General features: G+C 43.0%; 1 protein-coding gene and 1 pseudogene across 1 annotated transcript in view; one reads left to right on the top strand and one right to left on the bottom strand.

Annotated features, from left to right (window-relative positions):
* Positions 1-16149, bottom strand: part of LOC136625915 (neurotrypsin-like) — a 63305-nt gene that overhangs the window by 46053 nt on the left and 1103 nt on the right. Inside the window, exon 2 of the mRNA XM_066600511.1 lies at positions 1088-1133. Within this exon, the coding sequence (XP_066456608.1) occupies positions 1088-1133 (46 nt within the window). The remainder of the gene's footprint in view (positions 1-1087; positions 1134-16149) is intronic.
* Positions 1543-2640, top strand: LOC136624827 (actin, cytoplasmic 1-like; annotated as a pseudogene).

The raw sequence follows: 16149 nt of genomic DNA, 5'->3' as shown, positions 1-16149 counted from the left end.
ATATCCTTCATTACCAGGAAAGCAATTGTCAAGAAATAAAAAATAGTTATTACAGCAGGTAAGTCAATACGTAATCTGTTGGGTTAATGCAAAGTGCCCTGAAGTCCAAACGTATAAGAGTTGGCTATCATTATCTGTGGATTTATGGACTCTTTCCAAGTAGCTGTACCATGACATTTCAGAAGAAACCTCTTGTTTATTATCCTATACCCTGCAGGGATTAATCACTCTTGGATGTCAACTACAGAAAACATTACAAGCTGTCACATTTATTTAGATTTATACGTAAAAAAAATACTTTTAATTTGGTCTGTTTTACTACTTTTATGTAGAAGAGAGCTGAGGTGTGCTGTGTAGGGTTGTAGGGGAAGCCTCCGGGCTTCCCCTACATGTGTATGTCCCCAATGTTATGTAGGAAGCATTTGCCTACGTGCATATCGTGTTGAAAGGTGTTGTGAGTTTAAGGAGTCGGGCCCACAGCAAAGGTATGAATAAGCCCTTACACTACTTTCTATGTGCCGTTATCTTCTTGTTACGTACTACTGTTCAAGAAGTGAACCCCGGTGAAAATATGGCAGAGAATTGCATAATTTTGCCCTATACCGTGTTTAAGGGGGTTATCCAACATTTTAAAATGAATGGCCTATCTGAGAATAGGCCATCCATATCTGATCATTGGGGGTCTGACGCTCGTGACCCTCACCAATCAGCGGATGGAAGTGAACGAAACAAAGCTATAGTACTCAGAATAGCAGCAATCAACAATACAGCATTCTGCGGGATGAGCACGTAAACATTGAAAAGACTGTGAAACACGCAGCAGCACGGAGGCCCCTCCAATCAGCTTATCAGCAGTGGACCCCCACCGATTGATGACCTATTCTGAGGATAGGTCTCTGCATTATTACGCTGCGAATTTTCAATGCTGCTTTTACTTCGGATCTGCTGCACATTTTCCCGCAGGGCACTGATTACACTATGGAAGTACAATACAAAAGTCACATCATAAGATAAATAACCTGGGGCTGGAGGAGAAGATCCAGTTGTGAAATGTTAGCAGTGACTCAGGGCAAAGTCGTGTCCTTACCTGTGGGTAGCAGGTGCTTCTGGGTTTGCAGCGAATTTACGATAACCTAGGAATTGGCAGAATAGAAAGCATATCCCAGTAAGATGAAAATGTTATGGATGACAATCAGGAATAGTGCATTAACTTGCTTCATATACGTAAAAGCAGCAATGGTCTTTTATTGTAGTATATGAATATAACCTAAATATGTATGGTAAAAACAGCAAAAACTTCCCTGCATATGATGCAATGCTGAGGTGCATTCAAATTTTACCTGAAAATGACTTGCTTTATACATAATGGTCATCATAGTTGTTAATAATTTGAAAAACTGGAGCTTGCAAGCAAAACTTTGACCTATTTCTGCAGATTTTTTTCAAAACATTATAAGTAGTGAGGTAAAATAATTGACCCATGAGTGAGCGCTTGCATCCCTCCCAGCACTAGATCGGCTAGAGTTGCATCTCCAGATCACTATGGAAGACAATATTGCTGCCCTTGTCATTGAAAATGGCTCCGGGATGTGCAAAGCTGACTGAACTGGAGAGGATGCTGCCCAAGCCATCTTTCCTTCCATACTGGGTTGCCTGAGACATTAGGCAGTCATGGTTGGAATGGGACAGGAGGATAGCTATGTAGGAAACGAAGCTCAGAGCAAGAGGGGTATCTGGACCCTAAAGTACCCAACTGAGCACGGTATTGTCACCAACCGGGATGACATAGAGAAGATCTGGCACACTTTCTACAATGTACTGAAAGTTGCCCCTGAAGAGCACCCTGTCCTACTAACGGAAGCATCTCTTAACCCCAAATCCAACAGGTATTGTGATGGACTCACTCTCTACCAATTTATAAAGGCTATGCACTGCCCCATGCCATCCTATGTCTTGACTTGGCCAGATGTGACCTGACAGACTACCTCATGAAGATCCAACTGAGAGAGGTTATAGCTTTACTACCACAGCAGAGAGAGTAATTGTGCGTGATATTAAAGAGAAGCTTTGTTACGTGGCTCTGGATTTTAGGCAAGAGATGGCTACAACTGCTTCCTCCTATTCCATGGAAAAAAAGCTACGAGTTGCCTGATGGGCAGGTTATTACCATTGGTAATGAAAGGTTCAGATGCCCCGAAGCCCTCTTCCAGCCTTCTTTTTACATGTGGTATCCATAAAACAACATACAACTCCATCATGAAGTGTGATCTGGATATCTGTAAGAATCTATATGCCAACACTGTTCTGTCTGGTACCACTATGTATCCAGGAATTGCTGACATAATGGAGAATGAAATCACTGCACTAGTTCCAAGCACCAAGAAAATTAAGATCATCGCACCACCAGAGTGCAAGTACTCTGTTTGCATTGGACGATCCATCTCGGCCTCTCTGTCAACCTTCCAGCGGATGTGGATCAGCAAGCAGAAGTATGATGAGTCTTGGCCCTCAATTGTCCATCGCAAATGCTTAAGTGAACTGACCCTTGTACCGAGTGTACTTGTGCAGAAAGATCACATTGGCATGGCTTTCCCTTTTTGTTGGCGCTTGGCTCAGGATTTAAAAATAACTTAAATGAAAATGTCAGAAAACCCTAGAATACATCCAAGGACTTATTGCAATTGGCACTCCATGTAAGGCTTTGTTCTGAATTGTCATTCTGGATGCTGCTTAGTTGGAGCTCTTTAAAAAAATATGGTTGTGTTGCTTATTTGTGCAGCTATATACCCAAGCGTGTCTTTTATTCTGCTTTGAACACTCTGTAGCTACTTTAAGCTCATAAATGGGTTATGTTCACAACACTGAAAAGTTTACATTGTCAGTGATCTTGGTAAGATGCAAGGGGTCACCTGAAAAGTTAAATGATACTTAAAGGGGTTGTCCCGCGAAACAAAGTTGGGGTATACACTTCTGTATGGCCATATTAATGCACTTTGTAATATACATCGTGCATTAAATATGAGCCAAACAGAAGTTATTCACTTACCTGTTCCGTTGCTAGCGTCCTCGTCTCCATGGTGCCGTCTAATTTTCAGCGTCTAATCGCCCGATTAGACGCGCTTGCGCAGTCCGGTCTTCTGCCTTCTGAATGGGGCCGCTCGTGCCAGAGAGCGGCTCCTCGTAGCTCCACCCCGTCACGTGTGCCGATTCCAGCCAATCAGGAGGCTGGAATCGGCAATGGACCGCACAGAAGCCCTGCGGTCCACCGAGGGTGAAGATCCCGGCGGCCATCTTCGCAAGGTAAGTAAGAAGTCACCGGAGCGCGGGGATTCGGGTAAGTACTATCCGTTTTTTTTTTTTTAACCCCTGCATCGGGTTTGTCTCGCGCCGAACGGGGGGGCTATTGAAAAAAAAAAAAAAACGTTTCGGCGCGGGACAACCCCTTTAATAAAAAAAAGTTTAAATGATTGACCTATGCCTTCTGCATTTACATCAAACTAATGTGAAGTTATCCCAAGTGTAATCATATGCATAAGCAAATTACAGGAAAGGTGTACTCCCGGTTACCTTTGGTGAACCTACACTAATATGCTACTAAATTGCACAGATATTCCAAAACTGTTTAAAAGACTATGGGAGATTCAATTCACATCTATGGCCCTCGTTAATGAAAAGTGACATAATTTTAGCCTAAGTCTAGTTAAAACTTGGCTAACTATTGAAGTTGTTACAACAACTTTTTGACATCATATGCCTTATTTGCGTTTTTTCACATGGATGGAATTATTCCACCAGCATGTACCACAGGACACAACTTAAAAGGGGGATTCTGGGACTTGGTGAACTTTTTCTATTGATGACCAACAGGGCATCAATATATGATCGTCGGAAATCCATTGTTTGAATCCCTGCAGATCAACTGATTCCCATGCTGTTGTCACTATGGAAAGCAGAGGAAGCAGAAACCAATGACCAGTCTATTATCAGACCTCACAAAGAAATGTCACTACAGTTTATAGGCCAATAAACGTTTATACAGGCTGAAGGCCACTAAAGTAAAATCTTAACAATAAAAGTCGCAAGGGGCATCGGCTGGTCTGTTGCAGAGTAAGGCCCACCTTCTCGGAGTTCACATCTGAAATTTATGATACAACTCAAAACCACATGGTGGTCAAAACTTTCCTAAATGCAGACTGTGATCACAAGCCTACCTACTGACACAATAACCCATTGCGGGGACATTATGCTTCTTACAGTCTATGGTGCAGACCCATGCCCACTTTACTCTGGCCACGAGACAGAAGGAACTGATATTGAGATTATTGTTGATTAGCCAAGCCAGACTTTACTAGAGACTATTGCCATATCCTAACTTTGCCGGTATACAAAAACTGTTTACTTCCATTTGTTCTGGTAAAGTTGCAAATTCCCCTGTGTCCATCACACATTCGCCCTTTTATGTGTATGACATTGCTTGTAAAATTGTTTATAAAACTTAATAAAGATATATTAAGCAAAACCATTAATAGCTAAATAGTCAATCTATAAGGCCTCAAACAGTTATATGTTTCTTAATGCACTCCTAGCAATGTATCCAGGCATATTGGACTGTTTTCCATGGGCATTTCATAAAGTTGGCTAACTCCTAGCCAAGCAGTAACACATATCTACTTTTTACTTCACTTTTACAAACTGAAGTGTCAGTGTCTCTAAATCCTGGCATAACATCCTTTCTGGGGATACCTGGAAGTACGTGCTTCTGTTATGCTCAATTCTCTAGCTTTATCGACTTGCTATGTCCATTTACACTTCTTTTATAGAGACCTCACCCCCTTTGAATCTTTACGTGTATCATCTTCCTACACCTCTCATCTAGTATCTCTTCTCTATGGACTGCTCATAGGATCAATGGGAATTTTCTCTTAATTGCCATACGTAAGAGCAAGGGATGGAAAACTGATGGGATAATTTTTTCTGTAGGGACTGGTTGAGAGCCTTTTATTTTGGTGCATAGGTCCTTCTTCTACTCCTCCATTAGTACCATACTCCTATGGCTCGCTATTCCATCTTTTCAGAGTGTCCACACTGTGCTGGAGATGTGGCTTTGAAGAGGGTAGTATGACCCATATTTGCTGGCAATGAGTTAAAACTCTTTGGAAGTCCATTAATGCAGAGTTGTGAAACTCCTTTTTACCGAGAGCCACACTAGCATTATGGTTGCCTTCAAAAGGCCAATTGTAATGGTAAGACTGTATAGTAATAGTGACCCCCATAGTGGCCTCAGTAGTAACAGTGATCCCCATAGTGGCCGCAGTAGTAACAGTGACCCCCATAGTGACCCCAGTAATAATAATGGCCCCATAGTGGCTGCAGTATTGATAGAGAACCCCATGTGACCACAGAAGTAACAGTGATCTCCATAGTGGCTCTAGTAGTAATAGTGATTCCCATAGTGACCACAATAGTAACAGTATCCGCAATTGTGGTCCAGTAGTAAACAATTCCCCCATAGTGGCCCCATAGCAGCTCCAGTAAAAATGGTGTTCTCTATATTGTTCCCAATAGTAATAAGTGACCTCCATAGTAGTCCCAGTAGTAACATTGACCCCCACGGGCTTTAAAGGCCCTTTTACACACAACACTTATCACTCAAAAGCCATCTTTTGAGTGATAATCGTGTGTAAATGTGCGCCCATCGTGCACTTTTTCTCCATAGCTGACTATAGGTCCGCATGAAATCCTCGTCCCTCAGGATGATAAGATAAGCTGGACCACATGCTGTGTTCTCTGCAGGCATCCCTGATAACAGCTGATAACAGCTGATAACATTCTTTAATGCTGTTAACAGCTTCTGTCCCGCTGGGGAATGTAGTGATGTATTTACAGAACAGACCACCTGCTATTCTCTAAATACATGCAATGAAGTACTAAAGGGCTGATTAGTCCATTAGTACCTATGCAAAATGATCGCTCAAAGCTGTCAGTTTCTGACAAATTTTGAGCGATCATTGAGATTGAAATGCGCATTATTGGGTTATACAACAAAATGTGTGGCTCCATCTCCTGCTGGACGTTAGACTTGGCAGTCCCGTCTATGATCCCGTGAAAGATTACACACCTGAAGAAAGGTTTGTTATGTTTTTAGCTTCAGTTTGCACCTCTGGCTATACCTTGGCACTGGCAATCGCGCAATCTTAGTCAAGAGTGGCTGAAAATATTTAAGGAGCTGCAATTTATTGAGGAGTTTATCAAGGAAGATTCTGCCACAAATGGGATGTATTATGGTGTTTGGCAAGTTTGGTTCTCGTTTAAGGAGTTCTCTTTCCTAATGGAATGGTTTAGCTCAAGTAATTAGTTCTACATCCTCTTTTTTCTTTTCATCCCTCCTTTATATACCTTCATGTGTTTGTTTCCTCCTGTGTCCGTTTGTCAGATGTCAGTTTGTCGGATGTGTGAAGTAGTTTACTATCTGTTCCTATACAAAATATCACAGTTTGTAGAGACGCCTGTTTAGTTCTATTAGAACCTTGTTTTTGATTTGTATGTAATATGTAACTGATCTTGTATAAATAGCTACAACTGGTTCTGCTTGTTTCTAATAAAGGTTATTGAACCATAAATCCTGGACCAAAATATGTTGCACAGCAGATGAGACACTATTTTGGAATGTCTATGGGGGTCACTATTACTACTGGGGCCACTATGAAGGCACTGTTACTACTGGGGCCACTATGAGGGTCACTATTATTACTGGGGTCACTATTACTACTGGGGCCACTATTGGGGATCACTTCTATTACTTGGGTCACTATGGGGGTCACTATTACTACTGCAGCCACTATGAGGGTCACTATTACTATACAGTCTTACAATTACAATACACCAAGGAACAGGGGTAGACAAAAATATGAAAACACCATACGAAATGCATGGGATTTTAATCATTAGCATTGAGCTGCCCTTTTGACCCCTGCTTGGCTCAGAGCTTTCCCACCAAATTTGTGTTTACTTCACCTCTTGCCCTGCTCTGGGTGATTTTGGAAGCCAGCTGGTAACAGCAGCTGAGTGGTTCAAACCCCTGTTGCTCGGGCAGATGATCACTTCTGCCCACTTAAAAGCGATCTCTACATGTCCTATTGAAATATGATTTAGAATCCCATGTAATTTAGGGCATGCATTTGGTATGGTGTTTCCATATTTTTGTTCACCCCCTGTACATTAATAAATGTAGTCCACAGTCTATACAGCAGGAAGGACATGTATTCAAAGTCAAGAGAAAAGAAACTATGGCACTTTTCTTCATGCGGTAGGTGCCGTTTACACAACACAGATGCCTGTATGTCTATATTCCACATTTTTACAGTAATATAATTGTTTGAGGAAGGTCTGAGTAGGGCGGAAACATCACTATCTTAAATCCGTTTAGGATTGTAATTAATTAAAATACATAATCTAATCAGAACTGAGTGCTGTTTTTTTGTATAATGCACAGAAGGTCAGACCGGCCCATCAGAATACCAGAGGATCTTCTCGGAAAGGGAATGACTTTGATACTGTATATTGAAGTATATTAATTGAGTTGCGCTGCAGATATTGGCTGCATCAGCCTATTTTGTCAAAAACTAATGCCTGTTTTTCCAATGTCACTATTAGCGAGAGCGGAGAGTGGCTATAAAGAGCATTTCTGTCTCTGGGGAACATGGCAATTCTGTGCCCATTGATTTGAGCAAGAACTGTGTAATGCTTAATATGAATCTGTCAGGTCTTCTATCTTATGGAAGAGTATATGGGAAGTGGAGGGTCGCTGAACTTGCCAATAACAAGATTTTTTTACTTACCGTAGAATCTCTTTTTCGCCTTGTTCATTGGGCGACACAGCTTAGACCATGGGCTACAGCTGCTGCCACTAGGAGGCAGAATCTAATTAGAAAAAGTGTTAGCTCCTCCTACTAACTATATCCCTCCTGCAAGCAGTAGGAGCAGCCAAGTAGGAAATGAAACAAAAAGAGTCAATGTAACATTATGAATACTGTAACTCGGAGTAGCACCATGTGCATTGTAACAAAGACTCCAACAAAGAGGGGTGTGTACAGTCCTAATAACAGACTGGGTGGGTACTGTCCCCCCGAATGAACGAGATGAGAAAGAGATTTTAACGGTAAGTAAAAAAATTTTGTTTTCTCGTCTGTATCGTTGAGGCACACAGCTTTGACCATGGGACACATTTAAAAGCAGTCCCCAGGGGTGGGAAGATATATCAGGACGCATGCGGTCAGTTTATAGCAGTCTGCAAAAAAACCCTTCCGACCGAGGGAGGTAACCATGGATGCAAAGGTATGCATCAGGTAAAAACTTTGAAAAGGTGTGCAAAGAGGTCCATGTAGCAACCTTACCCCGCTGCATAGTGGATGTCCTGTTGCTTACGGAGATACCCACTGCATAGTGGAAAGCGCTGCAATGTGGATGATCATCTAAAAAGGAGATCTTGGAATTCTGGAGCTGAAACAGCAATCTTGAGATTGTACATCAGAGGTGATCTCATCTAGTCTATAGATCTTGAATCAGCAAGAGCATGATATGACCATGTTAGATAATGTCTCACCATAAGCCATGGTTTATGGAAGGTGATGAGACAATTTGAATCTCCTGGTAAAATTGATTAACTTAGTGCCTATAGGGGAATATAGCTAGGAGGAGCTAACACTTTTTCTGCTTAGTGCCCGTCTCCTAGTGGCAGTAGCTATACCCCCCAAGATCAAAGCTGTGTACCTCAATGATACGGACGAGAAATATAGTTTTCTGTGATTTGACTCAGCATTTCCATGCATACACTATCAGATCAGAACTCATGAAGTTTGTGATTCTTGAACCTCCAACATACACAGTTTGATTGACAATTCTTCCAGTGTATAAATTCAAGAAGAATTGTCAAGGATTTCTTTATTAGTCTTGTCAACATACAAGCCACCAGTATCATAGAATCATAGAATGGTAGAGTTGGACGGGACCTCCAGGGTCAGTGGGTCCAACCCCGTGCTCAATGCAGGATCACTAAATCATCCGAGACAGATGCCTGTCCAGCCTCTGTTTGAAGACTTCCATTGAAGGAGAACTCACCACCTCCCGTGGCAACCTGTTCCATTCATTGATCACCCTCACTGTCTAATATCTAATCTGGAAATGGTTCACACAGACACAGGGGTGTAACAATGGTGCCACCTGTCTCTGGATGGTGGACAACAAAATAGTTGGAGCTGCTCATACTTCTCAGACGATCAGACGATGCTCTCTACTGGTGGTCTGTTGAGGGTATCCTGAGCCTGGTCACCTTGTGATCCCTCACACATCCACTGGTCCCAACACCCCCTAACAATCTGGCCAGAAAGGCCCAGGTAGGGGACAATTAATCAATACAACCATTCAGCTTCACACATTCCAATAATGCGCCCCCTCTCAGATTCTGGTAATGGGGTTAAATCTCTTCTCTCGTCGTAGAGGTGTCTAGTTGTCAACAAGCCCTACACAAGCGGAAGAACTGGTCACTACTCACAAGTATTCTCTGAGAGCCTTTTATAGGCCAAGGGGGAACCACTTTTATGGCCTCAAGTGACAAGACCGTTCATCTAATCACCATAATTCTAATCATTTGTATATCTGGCTGAGATCTATGCATGTCGAGTTCTGCAGCAAAACGACAACTCCTTCTAGGTGCTTGATTTTTTTTTACAAGGAGTATATTATGACTCAACATTTATCTGAAGAACAGGGTCATTTTAGTCCATATCATAAAATAGAGTCAGCAACAGAATGTCCCATTTGCTATCATGAAGTTTTGTCTATGTGAAGTATGCAGAAGTGGCATCTATGAACCCTATGTACAGCAACCTTGAGCTGGAGGCTGAACAGAATGGAAGTTAGGATAGGCAAGGTATAAACATATGTGATTTCATTGCAGTAAATGCTGTAAATATAGAACTCCATAAAAACCTGAGACCCATAGAGACCAATATTTTTGAAGCTGAATTGTGTGAGTTTGTAGTCTGTTCTGCACTTTATTCCCAGGACAACTAATAGTGCAGAACTGTAATGCATCAGGATGTTCTGCAAAAGGAACTATCTGTTCTAGCTTTATGTTTATCTATAAAATACCTACTATACTATTCTACAGTATATCTATGTGAGTGCCCAGATTGGCAGATCATCGTTTACAAGACAAATCCCAGTTGCGCAGTTATCGAAATGCTTTTGTGCGTTTATCGGCGCATTTAAATTTTTTTTTTTTGCGAATACAGGGCATGTTCACATGGCAGCAGGATTTAATAGGCTATTTAGCCTAATGAGGACCAGAGAGAGGCGTAACTATAGAGGATGCAGGGGATGCGGTTGCACCCGGGCCCAGGAGACTTAGGGGGCCCATAAGGCCTCTCTTCTCCATATAGGGAGCCCAGTACTATAAATAAACCATTACAGTTGGGGGCCCTGTTACAGGTTTTGCATTGGGCCCCGAATATTCAAGTTACGCCTCTGGGACCAGATGTGTTATTTCTCTTGTGGTTTTGCGCAGTATTTTGTGCATCTCCTTGTGTATTGTGTGCAGATTTGCGCACCCACCACAGACTTCTATGGGGCCTTTTGGTGCACAAATGCACACCAAATATAGCAAGTTCAATTTTTTGCACATGTGAGAAATGTGCGCGCAGAAAAGGACAATGAAAATAAACCCGCACAAATATGTCTGTGTGAAGCCGCTCTAATAGCCCATTTAAATGAAACGGCATGCGTATTTACGCATGAAATCAATGGGATTTTGGGCACGTTTTCTTTTAAGTGCGTAAATATACTGCTGATTTATCAACATAAAATGACTGTTGACAAGCAAAAAAACCCGCAAGGCAGCAGTGTATTTTGGCCGTGAATACGCTACGCATTCACGGATTAGAATATGCGTACGCCTGTGTGAATACACCCTAAGAACCCTTTGTCTCCGTCTCTCATTGCATTTTTTCTGCTAGCTCCCATCTTCAAAAAGAAGCCAGAAGGAAGATGCTGGGGAGTGATGTCACCAGCTTTGTCTGCCCCCTACAGGCATCAGAACAGTGTCGGGCGTTTCCCAGACAATCTTGGCATGACAACTGCTGGAGCTTTTAGCTGCTACTTTGATCCTATTGAGAAAAGATTGTGAGGGCAGAACCTGCCGCACATTAGAGGTCCTTTCTGGTTTTATATAAACTTATACATTTACGTTGCAGGCTTATTACAAGGGGAAGCTCTGATACATTGTAGTGAGACAGACACCTGTGTAAATGTACTTGTAGTGCTTCTCTCAAATCGATACCGTGAGATTGAAAAATCAAATCATGTTCTATTTTTGGGTGAGAATCTTTCATTATTTCCCATAGGAGCATGAAAAAACTGCATCCCATTTTTATCAATTTAACCATTAGAGCGCATGCTATTTTTTAATATGTGAAAAACATGCATGTGCGACTATGCAAATTGTGCGCTTTTAACGCCAAAAGGCATCACAGATTAATTAAAAGTGCAGACAAGACAAATGAGATATAAGTCACTACTTCTTCCGTGTAAATACAGCCTAAGGGCTTATTCAGACAGACGTACATCGGTTTTCATGCCCAACCAATATACGCTGCCCCTCTCTGCAAGGGGAGGAGGCGGGATGGGAGCTAGTGCACTGAACTTCCGCTCCCTCTCTGCCCTCTCGCCACCGTTTGCAATGGGAGAGGGCGGGACGGGGGTGGAACTTAGCTCTGCCCCCACCCATTGCAAAAAGTGGCAAGGGGCGGAGAGGGGGCAGGAGGTCAGTGCACTAGCTCCCAACCAGGCCGACCTCCTCCCCTTGCAGAGCAGGACAGCGTATATCAGCTGGGAGTGAAAACCTAACTGATATAGGCCCCTCTGAATAAGCCCTAAGGGCTCTTTCACATGAGCGTATATCGGCTGCCGTTTTCACGGCCGGCCGATATACGCTATGACTTGATCCATTAGATTCCAATGCATCAGATCACATGGCCATATTCCCATGGCGTAAGAGCGCCCGTCCGGGCCAATATAGCGCCAGGCTCTTTCACGCTGGGCTGAAGAGATAGTCCTGGAACTATCTTTCCGGCCGGAATATGTCGGGCGCTACATGGGCACCCATGGGAGCCAATGACAGCGGCCAGAGAAGGGAGGTGGGAGGGAGTTTAGCAGCGTGACTGCTAAACTCCCTCTCTCCTCCCCTCGGGCTGTTTGCAATGGGAGAGGCCGGGGCCACCCGCGGAGCTAAACTAAGCTAAGCTCTGCCCCGCTCCCTCCTCTTGCTGGATGCGGACCAGTGGCGGGTGCTTAGCTCAGCCCCGTCCACTCCCACTGCAACAGCCAGAGGGAAGGAGAGAGGAGGTGAGCTGGTGAGGGGGTGGGAAGGGGAGGCAATGGTATTGCGGCCTCGGCGTATATGCGCCGGGGCCTGTGCCGTCTGTACGGGTGCACAAACGTTAGATTTGTGCGCCCGTTCACGTGGATTTATGCCACAGGGGTACCGCAGTGGTAAACAAAACACACCCGCTGGTGATCGCGTTAATCCACGGAAAACAGAACATGCTGCAATTTATTTCCCGCTGCTGAAATCCGCTGTTAAATTCCGCATGTCGGCATTGGCTATTCAATAGAACCTAATAGCTGCGGATTTACGCCATGAGAACCGCAGTACAAATCCGCTTGTGGGCATTTGGCCTAACAACTTATTCACAGGAGTGTATAAATACGCTACCATCTGAGCTGTCTTTCCCCTTCCCTCCCCCTCGCCGTGAAAACGGCAGCCGATATACGCACCTGTGAATAAGCCCTAAGCTAGAAATGATCAGGAGAGTCTTTTAGTCTCTTGATGTAAACAGAAATTGCTCCATTCACCGACAGCAAGCAGAGATATTGTAAACGGTGAGCAACTGCATCACAAAGTTGTAGCCTTTTCACCATACCATCAATATGCTTTATGTAGGTAAAAGCAAGACAGGAAAGAGTTTAAACATCTGGGATTGCCTCCAGATAAGGCCCCCTTCACACAAACATATGCGTATTTATGCGTGCATGAGTGTAGCGTATGCTTTGTGCGTGTGCATCGGCGTACTTTACTGTACGTCTTCTGCACGCAAGGCATGTTCATTTGCGCACAGCACCGATAGAAATGGCTAATTATTCTACTGCGTTCCGGATGCTTTCTTTTTCCTGTGCAATGACGCAGTGTTTTACGCATCTGCTATTATATTTTGCACGCATTTGCATATCTCCATTGACTTCCATGGGAACCTTGATTGCGCAAATGCACAGGAAAAATACCAGCATGTGAACAAACCCATTGAAATCAATGGGCTGTATTCACTGCATATTGCGCACACAAAAATGCCCGTGTGACGCCGACCTAACAGCTTATTAAAGTGTAGCCATCGCTTTATAACATACTAGCTTACCCGTCGCGCGTTGCTGCGAAGACAGACAGACATACATTCATTTGTTTTTATATATCTAGATAACAACCAATCACAGCGCAGCTTTCATGTTACCTCAGTGGTATAATATATAACAACCAATCACAGCGCAGCTTTCATGTTACCTTAGCAGTATAAAATATAACAACCAATCACAGCGCAGCTTTCATGTTACCTCAGCAGTAAGAGAAATAACAACCAATCACAGCGCAACTTTTATTCTGCCTCAGCAATATAAAAAATAGCAACCAATCACAGCGCAGCTTTCATGTTACCTCTGCGGTATTATATATAGCAACCAATCACAGCGCAGCTTTCATGTTACCTCAGTGGTATAATATATAACAACGAATCGCAGCACAGCTTTCATGCAACCTCAGTAGTATAAGAAGTAGCCACCAATCACAGCACAGCTTTCATGTTACCTCAGCAGTATAAGAAATAGCAACCAATCACAGCACAGCTTTCATTTTACCTCACCATTCTCAATATCCTGCAATTGTCTTGCTTAACGTTCGGCGGATGCATCATTTTGTAGTTGAACACTCATCCCGTTGCTCGTAATGCCTTTTTCTTTCGTGCTTGAGATGGAAATCAAACGATCTTTGTCTGGGGGGCATAACTGTCGACGATGCTCGCACGCGCGCCATTTATCATAGGATAGTTGTACTATGCCTATAATCTTCCCAGGAGTGTACTCAGCAACTTCCCAAAGTCTCATGGCAATTGGATGAATGGTGTAGTAATGCATAAAGGACAGACAGACAGACATACATTTATATATATCAGGAAGTGAGAAAATTAGATTCCGTACGTAAAATTTGGACGCTAATTGTTTTGCGCTTAGAATTGAATAATTGACTTGGGACCCATTAACTTTTCCTATTTATGACATATTCAATGCCCGTGCCAAATTTCAAGTTTCTATGTGAGAAAATTACATTCCGTACGTAAAATTTCGACCCCAATTCTTTTGCGCTAGAATTGAATAATCGAGTTGGGACCCATTAGCTTTTCCTATTTATGACATAATCAATGCTCGTGCCAAATTTCAAGTTTCTACGACACCGGAAAGTGAGAGAATTAGTGGCAGTGATGGAAATCGAACGATCTACGTGCGGGAGGGCGTAACTGTCGACGACGCTCGCACGTGCGCCATTTATCATAGGATAGTTTTACTATGCCTATAATCTTCCCAGGAGTGTACTCAACAACTTCCCAAAGTTTCATGCCGATCGGATGAATGGTGTAGTAGCGCATAAAGGACAAACAGACAGACAGACAGACACATAGACACGCATACATTCAATTTTATAGATATAGATGAAGCCTCATGTGCTACATGAAAATCAATGCTGATGGCCCCTTTTATAAGCATGTGGCCCTTATTAATGCTCTCACTGGCCTGTAGTCATGTTACTGGGCTGTACTATAAAATACCCTCTAAAAACGACTCTCCCGGATTGTCAGCGAGTCCTTAAAAATTAATAAAATCTCAAGGACTCCTAGCAGAGCAGACTTCGAACAGCAACCACTAGGACAGCTCGCTCCACATGTACTTCCACTACTCCCATCATCTTCAATGAGAGCTGTATAAGTATGCATGCAGCGAGCTCCCACTTTTGGCAGCGAGCATTGTAAATGAAGAGGCCATCAATTTTAAAGAGCCAGGAAACCCCTTTAATTTAATGGAATTGTAAAAGGAAACGCTCGTATTAGTATTATTTATTGGGGGCACTTTGCTGCAATAGCTGATATAGCCTGTGCTGCTGCCAATATTGTACTGTTAATGGGATCACTATGATGGCGCTGTTAATGGGGGCACCTTGGCTGTTCTTATGGGGTGCGGCTTGTACTTCCTCCCTGTATCTCTAGTCTGCCTGACAATAATCCTTAAAGTGGGAGGTAAAAATCGACCAGTCTGTATCTTCAATATAGTCTTTTAGCCTGAATTAGGGTCCTTTTAGATGAGCCAATTCTCGTTTAAACGAGCGAGTGACGTCACCGTTAACACGTTCGCACTTGCGCAGCCTGTATAGACAAGGAAATGCATCATAGGCTCGTTCAAATGAGAAATTGTTCAGAATCGTTCAGTCTTTCACAGCTGTATGAGTGACTGAACGATTGCTGTTTACACCGAATGATAAATGAATGAGCCAGTGGTGATTTTTATGCCTGTACAGAATGAACAAGAAGCGAGCGATATATCATTCCCTTTCGGTCGTTGGAATGATTTTTTGAATGATAATCATTCCATCTAAAAGGGTCGTTATGGCGCACTCACACAGGTAAAAAAATTGTGCTAGTTTCGTGCGTTATGAGACGCACAAAAATATAACCTATTATTTGCAATTGCGTCAAAAAAAAAATCGCATCTAAAAGAACTCATAGTTTCCTATGGGCTCTTTCAGATGAACGGTTTTCTGATGCGCTGCAAAAAAATTGCTTGTCAAAAGATAGGACCCGTTTTTTTTTACGTCAGGTATGTTTTTTGATGCCATGATTTCTCTCCGTCAAAAGATAGGACATGTCCTATCTTTTTAAGGCACAGTGCTGGTGGCTCCCATAGACTCCTACAGGAGTTAGCCGGCAAAGGGAGTGGGAGGAAGGGGTTTGGCATACTCACTAAAAGCAGCCGCTATGAGTGAAAGAACCCTTAAAGTGT

This window comes from Eleutherodactylus coqui, chromosome 4 (genome assembly GCF_035609145.1).
Source record: "Eleutherodactylus coqui strain aEleCoq1 chromosome 4, aEleCoq1.hap1, whole genome shotgun sequence".
NCBI classification, from domain to species: Eukaryota; Metazoa; Chordata; class Amphibia; order Anura; family Eleutherodactylidae; genus Eleutherodactylus; species Eleutherodactylus coqui.
The sequence above is the reverse complement of the archived record's forward strand: the minus strand, read 5'-3'. Positions and strand labels throughout refer to the sequence as shown.